Genomic DNA, 19,587 nt, shown 5'->3' on the forward strand with positions numbered 1-19,587 from the left:
AAAATAAAAGTTATAGGAAAAAAATAGAATTAAAAATAAAAGTTATAGGAAAAATTTTGTAAATAAAAAATAATAATAAAACTAAAAAAAAAAAAATCAAATGCAACGGCTAGCTGACGTCAGCTAGCCGTTGCATTTGAATTTTTTCTTAAGCATTCCTGTCGGTTATAATCGACAGGAAAACTGATTATTCTAGCCAGTCCAGCCCTCCAGCCCTCTCCGATTCCGTGGGGCCCTCTTAGATTCCACAGCCCTCTGACCAAACCCTCGGTTAGAGACGGTTTTCGGGCTATTTTTGGCCCTATGGACCCTTCGGTTAGAGATGACCTTAGTTCTTCTTAGTAACCATTGATAATTTCATTCACTTTCGAAATTTATTCATCTATAGGAAGTATTGACGATCCGTTATTTTTTGTTTCAATTTTTATTAATATATCCATGAGTACTCAAGTGCTAATGAGTTAGTAAATTAATATGACGCTAATCACTAATTTTGTTCACATACTATCTAAGTATTATATTTACAGCTGATTATGTCGTCTCTTTGTTTATGTATTCATCTAAAAATAATTTAAATTACGATGAACAAAATTAACTTGAGTTTAGAATGCAAAACACATTGTTTTAGCCAATTTAATTAAACTCATATATTCCAAAAGAAGAAAATTATCAACCAAGACAAAAATTAAGTACCACCAAATCATGGAAACCACCAAGCGGGCCCCCTAATATCTTAAACTCCAGTGCACAAATCGCAGTGCGAGTGCGAGAGCGAGAGTCGTAGCGAATCATCCAACCGCGCAACACCGTAAACCCGCCCAGCTTACCTCCCCGCCACGCTTTCACACACACGAAAGGAAACAAAATCCTTTGAAAATTAACAAGGAAACTTCTCATCCCCTCTCTCGCACTACAAAACTCCTCGTCCGCCCTTTTCCTCCTCTGACTATTCGCATTGACCACCACCTCCACCCACTCTCTCTCTCTCTCTCTCTCTCTCTTCCGCCTTAGGAGAGTCCTACTGTGTTTATGTAGGACTTTTCTTTTCTCTCTCTCAATTATCCACATCCCTCTCTCTCTCTCTGTTGTGTTTGATCGGTTGAAGTTTTTCGATTTTTGTTTGTTCGAGGGTCTTGATTTTGTTGTTGAGGAAGCGATGGTGACGGAGGACGATTCAGCCGCGCTTTTCTGTGACGGCCACTTTGCCGCGCCGGGGTTTCGGTTCCATCCCACCGACGAGGAGCTTGTCCTCTACTATCTGAAGCGGAAGATCTGTAAGAAGAGGCTCAAGATTGACGTCATCGCCGAGACCGACGTCTACAAGTGGGACCCTGACGAACTTCCTGGTATGATTTTCGTATGATTTTTGATATGGGGTTTGTGGATTTTAGAGGTTTTTCTGTGAAAGCATTGATTTTTAGTATGATTTTGGATTTGGGGTTTGTGGGTTTTGATTGTTTGGTTATTAATTTGGGTATTTGTTTTGGTTTTTTGAATCGGTTTTTGTGTAAGTCAAAAGTTTTGTGTTTATGATTGATTGCTGTAGAACAAGTGAGAAGAGTCTTGATCGTCGGGTCAACCCCTTGGATCAAAATCTAATTGGTGCATTAATTCTTAAAACCCTAATTTTAACTGTTTGGATCATTGCGGATTTTGGTTTTTTTGTTTTTAGATTGCTTTGCTTCTCTACTTGCTGTGTATTGGCTGATGGGTTTCAGAGTATTTTTTGTTTTGATGACTGGATTTCGCCATGTTGGATCGGATTGGTTTGACTTATACTTTGGTTATTGTTGATGGGTTTGGTTAACAGAGTTTTCATTCCTTTTCAGATTTGTTTTGGCACACACTTTCCGAAATTTGCAGGATGCTATGGTGATATTTTCTATGATCTAATCAAATAAACTGCTATAATGTCAGTAGTTTGTGCTATATAAAGCCACGCATGTTAGGAGTAAAGTAATATAATATTTTTCCTTAGCCCTTGGTTTATAAATCCCAACTTTAAAATTCCAAGTAGATGTGCCTGTTAATCCCTGATTGCGTTTGGCATGGAAATGGTTTTGAATGATTCTGATTTCATCAATTTTAAGTCATCTGCTAATCTTAGTTTTATGTATTAGATAGCTGTTTAACCTCTCACATTTTGTGTTCTTTAGCCTCTCACAATTTTTGTTGTTTAACCTCTCACAATTTTAGTTGATTGAATTTGGTTACTAACTAGTGAATGTGATATGCAGAACTATCTCTGTTGAAAACTGGAGACAGGCAATGGTTCTTTTTCAGTCCGAGAGATTGGAAATACCCTAATGGAGGAAGATCAAGCAGGGCAACCAGACACGGGTATTGGAAAGCTACAGGAAAGGATCGTACCATTGTATGCTATTCACGGTCTGTTGGGTTGAAGAAGACCTTAGTTTATTACAAAGGCCGTGCACCTAGTGGGGAGCGCACCGACTGGGTGATGCACGAGTATACCTTGGATGAGGAAGAGCTCAAGAGATGCCAGAATGTACAGGTATTGATTGGAATAACATCCTTTTCAATGTGCTCTTGAATTTCTTTTATTGTGTAAACCAAAACTGACCATTTTGTTCTTCCTTTGTTTTAGCAATACTATGCTCTCTACAAAGTTTACAAAAAAAGTGGACCTGGTCCCAAAAATGGCGAGCAATATGGGGCACCATTTAGGGAAGAAGACTGGGTTGATGATGAATCCCCAGTAATCAAGACTGCTGCTGGTAGCCAAATCTCAGTGAAGCAAGCTGTAGATGTTGTTTCTATTGATAATGTGAAAGTCAATGGTGATGTCCATTATGCACTAAATGACATCGAGGAGTTAATGAAACAGATTGCTGATGAGGCTGTGCTGCCTGAAATGAATGGGTACGGTTACACAGCACCCCAGGTTGGTAATCTCTCTCTACTTACTGTACCCCCTTATTTTCTTGCAGGGCTAGTTGTTTATTGCTATTGCAGAGTATTTGGCAAATATGGCTAAAATGAGATTTTTGTATCGTAGAGGCTGATGGTTCTGGTTTAGGTGTTACCTCAATAGTCCCCACAATCAGTATTTTAAATGCTTAATCTTGATAAACAATGATTGCATAAATAAAGAAAGTTTGTACTTTTAAATTTTCTTTGCTTGATTTTAGTCTTGCATGTATTAAATCTCTGTCACTGTGAACATGTAATTAACATTATACAATTTCATTTTGTAGGTTCTTAGCGAAGAAGATACCCAAAGTACTCTGGTTGATCTGTACTCCAGGGAAGTTATCTGTGCTGAACCTGTCAGAGAGTTCAATCCAAATGTGCAGCAATGCAATGTGGACGCTAACTTTGACTTCACGCAGTCATCTACCTCCCAAATGCAATCTTACGAGGCATCTGAAGTCACCACAGCTGCTCCTGACATTTATGACCAGGACCCTCCTGCACTGCATGAAGAGGATTTCTTGGAGATCGATGATCTTCTTGGTCCTGAACCTACTGTACCAAACACTGTGAACCCTGTAGATGACTTGCAGTTTGGAGAGCTAGATGGATTAAGTGAATTCGACTTGTATCATGATGCAGCCATGTTTCTTCAAGACTTGGGGCCTATTGATGAAGGAAATGTTGCTCATCATCAGTACATGAATTCTCAGGGGAATAATATAGCAGACCAGTTTGAATACCATTTACAACCCAATCCAGTAGCTGAAAACCAGGTTAACCATCTGCTGAATCCAGAATCAACTCAGATTAACAATCAGCTGTGGACAAACACTGAAAGAGCAGAACCAAATCAGGGATCTCTCTCGTATTCAACCCCAGGTACATATAACAGTGACGATGAATTGTTGATGCTCATGTATTATTAAGTGCAGGTTTCCAGCTTCAAAACTCTTCTAAAAGCTGGTTTCTATGAATGTATTATTGATCGCAGTGGTTTGCATGACTCACTTCTAGTTATATGTTGGCATTCCCTTTGTTGTAAATTGGAATGTCCCTATAAAATCTTGTAAGTAGTCGCTAATATAGGCGATTTGTATCTGGTATTGTTTAGGTGTGGTATATGAATCTTCAAATTTTCCTTCCCAAGCAACTCAAAATCAAAGCGGCAATGAGGCTGCAGGTGCTACAAGTCAGTTCTCTTCTGCTCTTTGGGCCTTTGTGGAGTCTATACCTACCACCCCTGCATCGGCTTCAGAGAGTGCTTTGGTAAATCGTGCTTTTGAACGGATGTCTAGCTTCAGCAGGTTGAGAATTAATACGGCAAGTACAACAGTCGCTGCAGGTAATGATTCTGAAACTAGGAGGGCAGGCAGAAAGAGGGGATTCTTCTTCCTTCCGGTTCTTGTAGCACTATGTGCCGTTTTTTGGGTTTTGATTGCAACTCTCAGACCATGGGGGAGATCCCTCTCCGCTTGAGTCTGTAAGTGGGAAGTTTTGCTGCTATATATATGATTATATTCGGCATTGGAAAATTGATGGGAAGTAACTTGAAACCATTATGTTTGCATTGGTTTTAAATATCTATATGAATGTTGGTTGTAAAGGATGAAGTTGCCTAGTTTTTCCTTCACTTTTTGTAAATAGAAAATTCAACATATAATTTTTAGGTTATGTGTTTTTGGGTCGCTAATTAGTGTGCACAAACTTGCACCGTTGCACTCATTCACTTATTTGCTGCTTCTTACCAAGCACCTGTACATGTCTTGATTCTTTTTTTTGTCTCTTGGAAATGTACAGGTCTAAGAATATTGACTGAAGGGTCTCCATTTTTTTTTTTAATTGGAATTAGTTGTGAGGCCAAACAACATCGGACTTCAATGATCTGGACGTTTATTTTTCAAGTTGCACTTCGTAGATCATCTATGCAAAGTATCAATCAAATCATAAATATTTGAGACATCTAATTTAGTTAAAAGAAATTGACGAACATTATGGTCTATAAGAAGAAACATTGAAATTTTATCATGACAACTGAATGGCCAAATAGTTATGGATTGAATTGAATTTTTGTAAGGATGATCTATAGATTGAGCTTTATGACATAGACGATTCATATAGTCGAAGTTCGACGTGGAGTGAATCCGATAATTAATTTTTATTATTTTTTTCAGAAATATGGATCCCTCCCGGCCATATGTTGACATGCCACCCAGGGAAATTTTGTCAAAGTAGTATCCAAGGGAGAACAGTGATCGTAGTTTAAAAAAAAAGGCTTCAGTGTTATTTGTGTATAGTACTGTCGATTTCTTCTTTCTTGCTTTCCTTTTACTAGCGGAAATTGAACGTTAAAGTTATGGTCTCAACTTTGGAGATATAGAGGAGTTTTGACGTGGGCGCTTGGTTTTTTAATTTTTAAGAGGGGTGCGTTTGTTTGCCTTAATTAAGCTAGACTGGACTGGATTAAATTTGATGTGAACTCGTGTTTGTTATTCACACGGGTTAACTTTAATGAAAGTAAGAGGTGTATGCAATTGGAATTTTGAATTTAGGGGTATTTAATCAGGATTTTAAGTGATTCTGTGAAATTCAATATATATTGAATCAAGATTTTAAGATAGTTTATTAAAATCTTTAGAAATCTGGTTGTATTCAATTAGGATTTGGAACAAGTTTATAACATTTTAGGTGTATTCAATTAGAATATGATTCTGAAGAATTTAAAAAAATTAAGGAATTAAAGGGAATTGAAGAGATTTTGTAGTATATTGTAAGTATCCACAAATCTCTCATCTCCCCATAAGATTTTGAGAGAATTCAATATAAAATTTATATAAAATCTCTACAAATCAATTAAACTCTACGTAAATTCATGAATTTATAAATCTATTAAAATATCTTAAATTTCCAATTAAATACACCTAATTTTACTTTTACTTGCCTATGCTAAAGCCTTCGTTGAACGGTCCTTAGCGTGACCACTGAAAACCATGGAACTGCTAAGACCGTTCTCTCTCTCGCGTCGCGGTCGTGCTCGATTGCGTCGTATACAACGACGACTCATCATCTCCGACCCCTCCCGCCGCGTCCTCTTTCTCTTTCTAACTCGATCGTCGTCTCCATTTTTGCTTCTAATTAATGGTTTTTTGAATTTTTGGGCCATGTCGATTTGCAGAGATCGATTGGCATGGAGGATTTTGAGTTTTTCGATTGGATTCTGGATTTTGTAAATGGAGGATTCTGAGTTTTATGGATTGATTTTGGGTTTTTCCAAATGGAGGATTTTGTGTTGTTTGGATCGGATTTTGGGTTTTCATTTTTGAGTTGTGTGTTTTGTGATGTGGGAGTTGTGGAATTTGTGGAGTTTGGGAGCTGTGATTTGAGTTAGATCCTACTTTTTCAGGTACAAGGGAGCGTAGGTTCGCAGCAAATATTGCTGCTTCAGATGATGAGGAAGACATTGCGAAGTTCATTGGCGTGGTCATAGACTTCGATAGCATAAACCCCACTGGATTCATGGAAGACAACTTTTACTGAGAGTGTAGGAAAAGCTCAAGTCCAAAGAACTTGAGGAGGACCATCTTACCTAAGTTGAAAAATTATGAAATGATGTTTGTGTGTGGTTTCTCCACTTGATTCACATTGTGTCAGAACTAAATTGTGGTTTATTTGGGATTTAATCAGTGTGTTTTCTGACTTAATTGATCTTTGATTCAATGGGATTGTATGTATATTCAAACCACTGTAAGACTTGCTTTGTTTCTCAAATGCATGGGGTTCCATGGATAGATGCACTACTCTTTACTTCAAAAAGAAAAATATTATTATTCTTCTTCTTAGTTTAGTAAACGCTTTACCAAGTCTGTTTAGCTTAGTCTATTCTAAGCAAGTCCATCTTAGTCAATTCTAAGTCAAGCCAGCTTAGTTCTAAAGCTAGTCCAATCCCCGTGCAACAAGCGCACCATAAATGTTTTTCTTAGTTTGAAAAGGCCTAATTTAATGTGTCCTCAGCAAAAACAGAAATAGTAAAGCTTCCAATTCCCGAATGCATACATGTAACCACATATGTAACCATCATGTTTTAAAAGATATAATGCCCCTTAGTTATTCTTCTTGTGATACAATGATATATTTATATTAGGCTTTTTAGCCAAAATGGTCATTGAGATTAGCATAATTTCTCACTTCAGTCTATGAGATTTAAAATTGATAGAAATGATTCATGACTTTGTTAAAATGACAAAATTTTTGGTACTTCCATGAAATTTTTTATTAAATAAGGACGAAATTGACAAAAATGTTCTCAATTTAATAAACAATAGGCCAAAATAATTTGACAAAGACTGAGAATATTTTTATCATTTTATCTTTATTTAATGGAGATTTTTACGGAATGACCAAAATAATTGATGGTACACAAACTCAAGGAACAATTCTATTTTATATTAAGGGCTGTATTACTAAGTGATAAACAAGTGACCAAAACATTAACATATAAAACAAGTGTAAAATTGAGAGTATAAAATTTTGTTTTTGATGTTCTTGTGTTTTTAAGATGCGGGCAAAACAAAATTAAAGTTTATAAGTAGTAAAAAAGGTCATACTTGTTCCTAACTGTGGTAGCAAAAATATGTTGTCTTCAGTTTTGACGAAGTTGTACTTATAAAACAATCACACATTTGATCAAAGAATCCGACGCCTAATTAGTTTCTTTGAAAAAAAGTGAATGTTTAGAGTTTTTTGTATAGCGAAAAGCTTACAAAAATTTGGGGAAGATGGAGGTATTTATAGGAGAAGGTGGCTGGCCATGAGGTTAGGTTTTTACCCTACACATGGCGGCATCCTATTCGTCAAGTAATGTCATTCATAGGATGCACAAGGAAAAAATATTAGGAGATAATATTTTGAAAGATGATGAGAATATCCCTAATTGATTATGGTAGGGATTCCTTACTTGATAGAGATAGAGTTGGTCTTCAATTGAGAATGTATTAAAGATAGGATTTAGTAATTAATCATTTCTTTAATGCATTTGACTTTTCCATGCCACAAGCAGGGGAGCTTTGAGAAGTTGTGTCAACTGCTTGGACTAAGGGATGCTGAGCGTGTGGGAGTATTTGAGAAAAGTCCATGTGTTGCCTTCTAAAATTTTGGGATTATTTTTGACTCCACACTAGCCATTTCTAGAAGAAAACACTTGATCCCTCCTTTTTTTCTCATTAACTCACCTTCAATTTCTCAATAAATTCCACAATTTTCGACTGCCAAGAAAACTCACCTTCACATACATTTCTCAAATCTGATTATTTTCCGATTCTCTCTCGACTCGATAATTACTATACATCCATTATTGTTTTTTTTTTTGGTCGAAATTAAATTTAATTACCAAGATAGCACAAGTAGAGACATGGAGGCTGAAATACATTTTAAAGCACCTAAAAAAAAAAAAAACAAAACAAAAACAAAAAAAGCAAAACCCTAAAAACATCCATCGTTGTTTTGGATTGATTTGATTGCGCGGTTGATCGATTTTGGTGCTGGATTGTGTTGAAAAGTTTGTAAATAAATTTTACACGCAATATGCTTTGATGAAAGAATAATTAATTCAAATGAAACTTGTATGTAAATCCTACATGGATTCTGAGTTTAGAAATTCAACTAGTCTGTAGAATTTGGTAGCATTTCACAATCTCTCTTATCCCAAATTACTTAAACAATTCTGAAATACCCTGTGGAAACATCCGAGAATACAGAGTTATAATCACTAAAAACACCGTATTACGTCGTCCTATATCATTAAGAAACAATTGAACAAGTCCAAAGAACTTGAGGAGGACCATCTTACCTAAGTTGAAAAATTATGAAATGATGTTTGTGTGGTTTCTCCATTTGTTTGTCAAAGTTGGGTTTTTATTGTCAGGCGGACATCGTTCCCGTTACACTTGATGCACATTGTGACAGAACTAAATTGTGGTTGATTTGGGATTTAATCAGTGTGTTTTCTGACTTTAATTGATCTTTGATTCAATGGGATTGTATGTATATTCAAACCACTGTAAGAATTGCTTTGTTTCTGAAATGCATGGGGTTCCATAGATAGATGCACTACTCTTTACTTCAAAAAGAAATCTATTATTTTTATTATCCTGCTTCTTAGTCTAGTAAACGTTTTACTAAGTTTGTTTAGCTTAGTCTATTTTAAGCTAGTCTAGCTTAGTCAGTTCTAAGTCAGTCCAGCTTAGCTCTAAAACGAGTCCAGTCCCGGTGCAACAAACGCACCATAAATGTTTTTCTTGGTTTGAAAAGGCCTAATTTAATGTGTCCTCAACACAAACAGAAACAATAAAGCTTCCAATTCCTGAATGCATACATGTAACCACATATGTAACCATCATGTTTTAACAGATATAATGCCCCTTAGTTATTCTTCTTGTGATACAAGGATATATTTATATTAGGCTTTTTAGCCAAAATGGTCATTGAGATTATCGTAATTTCTCACTTTAATCTATGGGATTTAAAATTGATAGAAATGATCCATGAGTTTGTTAAAATGACAAAAATTTTGGTACTTCCATGAATTTTTTTATTAAATATGGATGAAAATGACAAAAATACTCTCAATTTAATAAACAATAGGCCAAAATGATTTGACAAAGACTGAGAGTATTTTTGTCATTTTATCTTTATTTAATGGAGATTTATACGGAATGACCAAAATGATTGATGGTAGACAAACTCAGGGAACATTTCTATTGATTTCAAATCTTCAAGACCAAAGTGAGGAGTTATGCCAATCTCAGAGACCATTTTGGCTAAAATTTTTTTTATATTAAGGGTTGTATTACTAAGTGATAAACAAGTGACCAAAACATTAACATATAAAACAAGTGTAAAATTGAGAGTATAAAATTTTATTTTTGATGTTCTTGTGTTTTTAAGATGCGTGCAAAACAAAATTAAAGCTTATAAGTAGTAATAAAGGTCATACTTGTTCCTAACAGTGGTAGCAAAAATACGTTGTCTTCAATTTTGACGAAGTTGTACTTATAAAACAATCACACATTTGATCAAAGAATCCGATGCCTAATTAGTTTCTGTGAAAAAAAGTGAGTGTTTAGAGTTTTCTGTATAGTGAAAAGCTTACAGAATTTGGGGAAGATGGAGATATTTATAGGAGGAGGTGGCCGGCCATGAGGTTAGGTTTTTGCATTACACATGGCGGCATCCTATTCACCAAGTAATGTCATTCGTAGGATGCATCGGCAACGAACATTTCCATCTAAATTTTTTTTCAAACCCGCATCAAAAGACAGATATTAGTTATAAGAAATCCCCGATTGGATAAGGCAGAGCGAGGGGAAGAGCATGAAACTATTCTATCACAGACAGGAGCCCGCACATGTAAGCGCTATGGACAGCTACCCTTGCACAAGAGACATGAAAGAGGTTGACTAGGACCGATGGGAGGGAACTGGCTTGCTACCGTTTGACTGACTTGCTTTCCTCCCTGATTGGCTTTCTTGCCTGGAATGACTTCCCGAAGGAAAGGACTTAGCGCTTGAAACTCCTAGCTCAACAAGGAAAAAATATTAGGAGATAATATTTTGAAAGATGATGGGAATATCCCTAATTGATTATGGTAGGGATTCCTTACTTGATAGAGATAGAGTTGGTTTTCAATTGAGAATGTATTAAAGATAGGATTTAGTAATTAATCATTTCTTTAATGCATTTGACTTTTCCATGCCAAAAGCAGGGGAGCTTTGAGAAGTTGTGTCAACTGCTTGGACTAAGGAATGCTGAGCGTGTGGGAGTATCTGAGAAAAGTCCACGTGTTGCCTTCTAAATTTTTTGGATTCTTTTTGACTCCACACTAACCATTTCTAAAAGAAAACACTTATCTTGATCCCTCCTTTTCCTCTCATTAACTCACCTTCAATTTCTCAATAAATTCCACAATTTTCGACTACCAAGAAAACTCACCTTCACATACATACATTTCTCAAATCCAATTATTTTCCGATTCTCTCTCGACTCGATAATTACTATACATCCATTATTGTTTTTTTTTTTGGTCGAAATTAAATTTAATTACCAAGATAGCACAAGTAGATACATGAAGGCCGAAATACATTTTAAAGCACCAAAAAACAAAAAAAAAACAAAACCCTAAACATGCATCGTTGTTTTGGATTGATTTGATTGCGCGGTTGGTCGATTTTGGTGCTGGATTGTGTTGAAAAGTTTGTAAATAAATTTTACACGCAATATGCCTTGATGAAAGAATACTTAATTCATACGAAAGTTGTAAGTACAACCTACATGGATTCTGAGTTTAGAAATTCAACAAGTCAGTAGATTTTGGTAGAATTTCACAATCTCTCTTGTCCCAAATTACTTTAACAATTCTGAAATACCGTCTGGAAACATCCGAGAATACAGAGTTATAATCACTAAAAACACCGTATTACGTCGTCCTATATCATTAAGAAACAATTGAACAATTGAACGAGTGGAATCCAATTGAACAATACAGATGACTTGCCTAGCTACAAGATGCATGGCAGCAGACCACGAGATACTGTTGGCAACATTTGACACTTACGATTCGATATATGTTACAGAAAGTTCAACTATTGTACTGAATGAACAAAATTTGTTGAGGCTTCCACCTTTTCCAAGCTAGAACTGATACAGGAAATACAAGTGCGACGAAATAAACAAAGAAACAGAAAGTAAGCACAAATTATGTGCATCAAAGAGGCATTGCATGAAATCATAGCTGCTGGTCAAGATCAGGATCTCTAGGAGTTCTTGGAGATCCCAGATACTCGGAAACACCCGACACGTAATCCTTCAACCACGAAGTGCTGCGTGTCAACCATCCTGCTTCTTGTTGTTCTTGAACCTGAAGCATGCTTTTCCTTTCTTCTTCCACCAGTATCTCCAACCATCTCTTGGCCATGAAGATCTTGATAGCTTCCACACCTTGTTGAACTATGTCCGGGGGTGGAATCACAAGAGGGTTCCCGTCCACGTTAAGTTTGGTCAAATTCTCAAGGCGGCCAAAGGTATCTGGAAGAGCATGAATCTGATTGTTGCTGATATCGAGTTCCTTGAGGTTGGTTAAATCACCAAAGGTCTCCGGGAGCTCAGTTAGATCGGTAAAATTACTGGCGAGATTGAGGATTTCGAGATTGGTCAACCGACCAAAGTCTAGAGGAAGGCCGCGGAGCTCATTGAAGTGAGCATCCAAGCAGCGCAAAGACCTCAGCTCACAAACAGAGGTAGGAAGGGACCGAATCTTGTTTAACTGGATAGAAAGCTTCTGTAGATTGGCCAACTCATAACCAATGTTGGTTGGCAGGTACGTGAGGCCGTTGAAGCTCACGTCCAACTCCACCAATGACCTAATCACATTTCACAAAACCAAATTACTAATCATTCCATTCCATTCCTCACTCGAAATTCGAATGATTAAAACATATAAAGTTGTTTACCTGCATTGACAGATAGAGTCGGGAAGGGCACTTAGCTTGTTCCCAGTAGCATTCAGAACCTTCAAATTTTGCAACCTCCCAATTGATTCCGGCAATGACTCCAAGAAATTTGAAGACACGTTTAGCTCTTCCAGTTTCTCTAATCCACCTATTGACTCAGGAAGAACCTGTCCAAAATGTTCTTTTAATTCCTAATCATAATCTCAAATCTCAAAAACTTAATCGAACCGAATCAAAACAAATCAAATCAAACCAAACCAGAATCAAAACAAATCAAATCAAACCAAACCAAACCAAACCTTGAGTTCATTTCTGGAAAGATCCAGCAGGAGCAAACCGCGAATGGAGCCGAAGGCCTCGGGCAAGAACTGTAACTGCCGACCCGAGAGGTTGACCCGATCCAGAGTGGTCCCGGAGACCTCCTGCAGGATCCCAGCCACCTCCTCGGGGACTTGGCCGTTGGTCAAACCCTCATCGCCGCCCGGCTCCTCCTCCTGAATTTCCACGACCCCGGCCATGGCCGACTCGTAAATCTTGACTAGCCTCTGCTCGGCGTCCTTGAGAAGATTGTCGTAGGCGGAGTGCAACTCATCGAGCTGCACAATAGCCTTGTAACCTTGCTTGTCCTTGTCCGCCTGCTCGCGGAACTGAGCCTCTTTGTCGGCCAGGTGAACCCGCCACTGGAGCCTGTCAAAGTCGGGAGGGCGGGGGGAGAGCACGAGCTCCTCTAGTTTCTTGGCCAAAACGGAGTCGATTTCGGCGAGCCTGGCCTTGGCGGTGTCGACGAGCTCGTGGTCGGGTCGGTCGCCGAGGATTTTGAGGACGGAACGGGTCTGGGAGACGTCGGAGACGGCGCGTTGCATGGCGGCGAGGACTTTGGGGTCGGAGAGGTGGGGCATCTGGTTAAGGATGGGGGGCTGGTCGGACGGCTGGGCGTCGATGCGGATTTCACAGAGATCAGGAGGAGTGGCGGGGGCGGGTTTTGAGGGCCCGGGACCCAAGGAGGGGAGGCGGGACATGACGTATGAGAGCATGGGGAATTTGGAAGGGTTGGGATCCATTGGATGGGATGGGATGGGATGTGATGTGATGTGATGGGATGGGATCGGAGAGACGGAGAGTGGGTGGTGGTTCTTTGTGTGTGAGTGGTGGCTTCTGGGATGGGATTGGATTGGATTAGGAAGAAGAAGACGACGAGGAAGAAGGTGGTCAGTGCTGTGTCTGAGTCTGAGTCTGAGTCTGTGTTTCTTCGTTTTGGGAATTTTGGAGCAAACGAGGTCGGACACTTCTATTGTTTTGACGCCATGTGATGTCATAATTCTTCTATCTACGACTGGATAAAATAGAATACTATACTATTACGGTCCAGTCACTCCACTGATGCCAATGGATTATGCTGACACTAAAATACCCCTCCAGCTTCGGGTGATTATTATGGCAAAGCCACTAACCGGTCATCTTTCTTATAAAAAAAGATAAAATTTTTTTTTCTTGATCTATGTGGTGAGATATTATTTTTAAATCGACCCATGTGATGAAAAGAATGTTAATTTTAACCTTGTGATGAAGTTCGTTATCAATCGTAGTCTAAATTGAAATTTCTGTCAGGTAAATAGGTGATTCCATTCTTTTTTCTTTTCTTTTGCTAATTCCACTTTTTTATAATCAACAAAAATAGAAGGGGCAAAAAAAATCCCTCCCCAATCCCTACCTTTGTCAGCCATAGCGACAACGACCACCCACCACCTTCCTCTTCTCTCTCATGACTCTAATTGTCCCATCCACCACTGTTCTTCTTAAAATGAAACTAAATTTAATGTTTGCATAATAACTTATATTCTAATCTAAACGCGACGAGATACTTTGTGATTTTTTAAATCTTGATTTTGGACTATTGGCTCTCTTAAAATGAGAAAGTCGGATAATATGAACATTGTAATTTTATTGTTTATTTATGGGTAAATTACATTTTGCCCCCTCAAGTTTGGGGTCGATTTTAATTTCTTACAACATCTTTAAAACATTAAATTTGATACATTGATTTATCATTTTATTTCAATTTCATACATCTGTTAGAAAATTTATTAAATAAATCATTAAGTGATGATGTGGCAAATATGAGATTCATATTTGTGTTGATGTGGCTGCCAAATTTGTTCCATGTGGCAAAAAAAAAAATATTTTTTTTTTCATTTCAAATATAATAATATTTATTTTATTGAAGAAAAAAAAAACATCAAACCCAGAAACCGATTCCCCCCCCCCCCCCACTCCGGGGCGGGCGACCCACTCTCTCTCCTCCACTTTCTTCATCTCCCTTCCCATCCAAATACCCACCCCACCCCCACCTCCCCCGCACCCCCCCACCCACCTATTTCCGGCGACCTTCTCCTTCTCTCATTCTAACCTCAAATTGGCGTTGATCGGACATGCAGCCAACAATGATATCGGAAGGGGATTTTGGTATTTGACAATTGAAGGAGTGCTATTCTTCCTGCAAAAAAAAAAAAATGGGTTTTTTGGGTTGGGTGGGGTGGGGTGGGGTGGGGGGTTGCCCCAGGGGGGGAGGGGGGAGGTGTTGGGATCGATGGGAGGGGAGATCAAGAGATTGGGGGAGATGGAGTGGGTCGGAAGGGGGGGGGGGGAATGGGTTTCTGGGTTGTTTGATGTTTTTTTTATATTTTGTTTAAATTTATTAATAAGATAAATATTATTATATTTGAAATGAAAAAAAATATTTTTTTTACCACGTGGCACAAATTTGGCAGTCACGTCAGCACAAATGTGGATCCCATATTTGCCATGTTTTTACTTAACGATTTCCTTAACAGATTTTCTAACGGATATATGAAATTGAAATAAAATGATAAGTCAATGTATGATATTGAAATGTTTTAAAGATGTTGTAAGAAATTGAAATCGACCCCAAACCTGAGGGGGCAAAATGTAATTTACCCTTTATTTATTCTTTTATTGTAGCTCTAAAAGTTTTAAAAAATAAAAAAAAATTATGTCCATATGACGTTTTATGAATGGTTGATGGAATCAATAAAAACGAAAATAACAATTTTGTCCTTTCAAATGACAAAAGAATGAGGAAAAATCCAATTTGAACTATGATTGATAACGAATTTCACCACAAGATTACAATTAATAGTTTTTTCACCACAGGGTCTATTTAAAAGTAAGGTATCAATCACCACAAGGATCATGAAAAAAATTTGGCCAAAAAAAAAAAAATACTATTAATAAAAAATGTCTAAAGTAAATTCATGGAAAAAGAATGAGTTTAAATCAAATTGCTAGGTATAATACCACTAAACTTTTTTTTTTAACTAATAGCACTAAACTTAGAAAAGTAAAAAAATTAATAGAACTTGGCTAAAATTTCAGTAAAATATTAACTTAGGATGGAGCATAAGAGATTAACAAATCCTGGTTACGTCTCTATGATTGCGATGGTGGAGTCGAGTCGATGTATTTATTCTTATCCAATCTTCATTTCTTTATTTATATATTTATTTTGTTAGTTGCATTAATATTGTCAATTAATTTTCATTTTCATTTAGGATAGTGCTTTCACACTTCATTTTTTATCTCTCACATGTTTTTATTAATTTTTTTTCTGTTGATATTTTTCAATTATTATATCTGACAGTCGAAAGTTAATAGAGCTTATGAGAAGTAAAAATGGATGGTGGATAACACAACCCTTTATTTACTTTGTTATTTGTTCTAGGTTGCATTATTTATTGGTTTCCTTTTTTTGTTCTGTAAAGGCTTGTTGAGGGTGGCTACACAAAATTTGGAATGATGTTGAAGACTGTCAAGGCTTGTCAATTATGGTATTTTATCGGGTATTTGGTGTGTACAATAAAGTCGCATACAAGAAGAGAGAAAATGTAGACATTTGTTATATAAATAAATAAAAAAGAAGAAGAAGGAGGAGAACGTTGTAATTTAATTTGTTGTGACTGTTTAACAAGTCAAATACAATACACATACAAATCTTTTTTATTTGTATAATCTTTGCAAACACTAGGAGTACAAGAAGACATGATGAACCAAAAGTCGACCCTAGCATGCATCTAATTCTCAATAATATAGTGTAACTTGTTATTTACATCGATTATACTTTTTCCCTTCAACCATTCAGTCTCTTGACTTAAACAAACAAGCAAAGAGTTCCATGTCAGGAATTTTGGAATGATGCCCTTTTCTACCAACTGCAAAACCAATCTCAAATCTTTCTGAAAATCCCCCATCCGGCAAAGAACAGCTACCAACGGACTATAACTTCCGCTCTCGGGTGAGCAACCTTGCTCGGCCATGTCCTCCACAAGTTTCAGTGCACTGCCAACTTTCCCTTTCTCACAAAACGCATTGATCACAGGATTATACGTTGATGCAAGAGGAAAGTAACCATGACCAATCATCTCATTCATTAGGTCAAAAGCTTCGCGACCAGTGCCTTCTTGGCAAAATCTATGGATTAGACAGTGAAAGATTATAGCACTTGGAACTCCGTCTTCTGTAATCATCTGATCATAAATCTTCTTCGCATTCAATGTGGCGCCCTCCTCACAGAAACCTAAAATTTTCAAGCTTCTATCGACAGCTCTGGGAAATAGTTTCCCCATACTGGTTAAGAACTCAAGTGCTTCGCCTAAACGATTTTCCTTATACAGCCCATATAACACACTATTTTAAGGAGAAATTTGGCCTCCAGAACCGTGTTTTCTCTCATTCATTAGTTCCAAAATTTCCAACCCTTTTTTCGTCCTTCCTCTTGCACACAAACCTCTAATTAACGTATCGTACATAACAAAATTCCAGTAGATGCCATCTGTTTCCATATCCTTAAACAGATCCAGAGCCATATCCAACATCCCAGACTCTCAAAAACAAGAGATCAAGACATTGTAAGTATCAACATTTGGAAGGCGTCCCTTTTTCTCCATTTCCTCCACAATGCGAAGACTGAGTTTCGCTTTGCCTAATCTACAGAAACCCTTAACCAAGGTGTTATAGGCTACCACATCCACCAAACCTCCCTTGCTCTCCACTCTCTCAATAAGCTTGAGAGCCTCCATTACACGGTTATTGCTGCAAAGAATTTCCAACACCTTAGTTACAGTGGCAACATCAGGCACAAACCCCAAACCAAAGCACTTCTCTAGGAGAACAAGAGCTTGCACTAAATTATCTTCTCCACAATACCCAGTTATCAAAATATTAAAAGTCACATCATTTGGCGCTTCCATCTCATTCATCAAGCTTCTCGCTCTCCCAACTTTCTTGTTCTTGCAAAGTGCATGGAGCAACGTGTTATAGACCACAGTATTTGGAGTGATTCCCCGAGTCTTCATTGCTTGCAAAAGCTTAAAACCATCACCAATTCGATTCGTCATGCAAAGTCTTTTCATCAAGATACCAAAAGTATAACCATCACCTTCAATGCCACTTTCCATCATCTTCATCCTATAAAACTCCCTAGCTATATCTATATCTTCCTTCACAAGAACATCAAGTATTGTATTGAACACCTTCAAATAAGGTTTCTGGTCATACTTGTAAACCAAATCAAGCACGTTGATCACTTGTTTTACCATGTGGGACGGCCAAGACCTCGAATGATGGTGACAAAGATGTCTTCATCTGGGGGTTGTCCAATTGATGTGGGCATTTCATCGAGCAGTTGGTGAATGGTGTCAAAGCGGTGGAAGGTGCACAGCTTGTGGATGAGAGCTCTGTATGTGGAGGGAAAGTGTCTGAATTTGGGGAGTTTGGAGGCCCATTTGAAGGTTTCGACGGCTTGGGCTGCTGACTTTTGGTATAATAAAAGATAGGCAACGTGCTCATGGGATGGAGTTGCAACTGATGATGACGAAAGAGACAACACTGACATGGCTTTAATAAAAAGGCTACAACCCACATTTGAAACCTGTGAAGGATTGTAGATTGGGGGCATTGAGCATCCACTTGTTTTGCCTTTTTATTGGCATTTGTATAGAGATGATAATTTCACCTCATGTTTTATGAGCTGATTAGAATGGCCAATTCACCCTATACTGGGAGAGAGACTTACATGGTAAGGAACTGAAGACAAGCCTGTATATGGGAACTTAATGAATTAGGTTTTCATAAGTTTCTTGACAGAATAGAGTCCCGTCGCCTACCTTCTCCTTTTGCTTACCCTTGATCTATTTTTGCCAATCAAACACGAAACAACATAAGATGATACCTGAGATTACCAAAACTCCATTGTGGGAAATTAGAATGCTAACATAAATTTGGAGGCCAAGAAAGATGCTAATAATATTTGGAGGTCATTTTTTAATTCCGGATATTTAAAAGCCATTTGAAATGGCAAATCTAGACAAATACAATTGTAAAGAATGCTAACATAAGTTTTCGTCCCAAATTGTCAAGAATACAAAAACTCTGAAAGGACTTAAAATCATAATTGCATTATTAAATACGCATTCCAGTTATGAAATTGAAACCATAAGCACCGAAACCAAACTGCATTCTAAACTCAGACTAAAACAAATAACAACCAAAAATAAGCTTTTGCCCCCAATGAATCATTTGTTCACCAATCACCATTGAAACTCCCTAGTCTAAAGCACATATTGTCACGCCGCGGACCCTCAGTCATGGCAAAGGGTAGCATTTATTCTATTCTACGGCTGCATCTAACTTTTGGGTTAGACTGCCTACGTATGTTGTGAGGGGACCAAGCTGATCGTAATTCATATTCTAACAAAATCTAGCAAGGTCCCTAAGTCCGTATTATAAGTTGTAAGATGTGGGCTGTCTTTGACCAACTAACAAGGTCCCTAACCAATTACCACAATTTTTCGTAACTGTCAACTTACAACTGCATTCTTAACCAAGCCATTTTGCTACTGCATGTAAGGTCGTACAACGGTTAAATTGAATTTCACATTATCCATGGAATTCAAAGAAACCACTATTATTGTAACTGAAAAATAAAAGAAATTACTATTATATCCAAAATAAGGCAGAGATTCATATTTCAAAATATGATACAGGAAATATAAACATGAGCAGAGTCCGCATGGTACTTTAGGGTCTCCAACATCCTCCTAAAAGCACCAACTCAGCAACACTTCCCGGGTCTCGA

General features: G+C 37.6%; 2 protein-coding genes and 1 pseudogene across 2 annotated transcripts; 1 reads left to right on the forward strand and 2 right to left on the reverse strand.

Moving 5' to 3' along the window:
- The first annotated feature begins 756 nt into the window (after positions 1-756).
- On the forward strand, positions 757-4,540 carry LOC137729724 (NAC domain-containing protein 17). Its single transcript, XM_068468734.2, has 5 exons — positions 757-1,346; positions 2,238-2,515; positions 2,609-2,905; positions 3,219-3,816; positions 4,049-4,540. Exons 1-5 carry the CDS (start codon positions 1,157-1,159, stop codon positions 4,411-4,413), a joined length of 1,728 nt encoding a protein of 575 aa, XP_068324835.2. The 5' UTR covers positions 757-1,156; the 3' UTR covers positions 4,414-4,540.
- Positions 4,541-11,384: 6,844 nt separating this feature from the next.
- LOC137729209 (plant intracellular Ras-group-related LRR protein 9) lies at positions 11,385-13,961 on the reverse strand. Its single transcript, XM_068468071.2, has 3 exons — positions 12,737-13,961; positions 12,438-12,604; positions 11,385-12,347 (listed from the first exon to the last, which is right to left on the reverse strand). The coding sequence occupies exons 1-3, from the start codon at positions 13,751-13,753 to the stop codon at positions 11,714-11,716; spliced, it is 1,818 nt and encodes a 605-aa protein (XP_068324172.1). The 5' UTR covers positions 13,754-13,961; the 3' UTR covers positions 11,385-11,713.
- Positions 13,962-16,380: 2,419 nt separating this feature from the next.
- LOC137727663 (pentatricopeptide repeat-containing protein At2g17525, mitochondrial pseudogene) lies at positions 16,381-18,451 on the reverse strand (annotated as a pseudogene).
- Between the last annotated feature and the right edge of the window lie 1,136 nt (positions 18,452-19,587).

This window comes from Pyrus communis, chromosome 10 (genome assembly GCF_041283825.1).
Source record: "Pyrus communis isolate YQ-2024b chromosome 10, ASM4128382v1, whole genome shotgun sequence".
Lineage (NCBI taxonomy): Eukaryota > Viridiplantae > Streptophyta > Magnoliopsida > Rosales > Rosaceae > Pyrus > Pyrus communis.

Excerpts from the sequence above, each read along its gene's own strand:
- LOC137729724 (XM_068468734.2), top strand. The coding sequence starts at position 1,157 with ATGGTGACGGAGGACGATTCAGCCGCGCTTTTCTGTGACGGCCACTTT. Across the intron at positions 1,347-2,237 it reads GGACCCTGACGAACTTCCTG|AACTATCTCTGTTGAAAACT; the intron begins GTATGATTTTCG and ends TGTGATATGCAG. Across the intron at positions 2,516-2,608 it reads AGAGATGCCAGAATGTACAG|CAATACTATGCTCTCTACAA; the intron begins GTATTGATTGGA and ends CCTTTGTTTTAG.
- LOC137729209 (XM_068468071.2), bottom strand. The coding sequence starts at position 13,753 with ATGACATCACATGGCGTCAAAACAATAGAAGTGTCCGACCTCGTTTGC. Across the intron at positions 12,605-12,736 it reads TTTCCAGAAATGAACTCAAG|GTTCTTCCTGAGTCAATAGG; the intron begins GTTTGGTTTGGT and ends CATTTTGGACAG. Across the intron at positions 12,348-12,437 it reads GACTCTATCTGTCAATGCAG|GTCATTGGTGGAGTTGGACG; the intron begins GTAAACAACTTT and ends AAATGTGATTAG.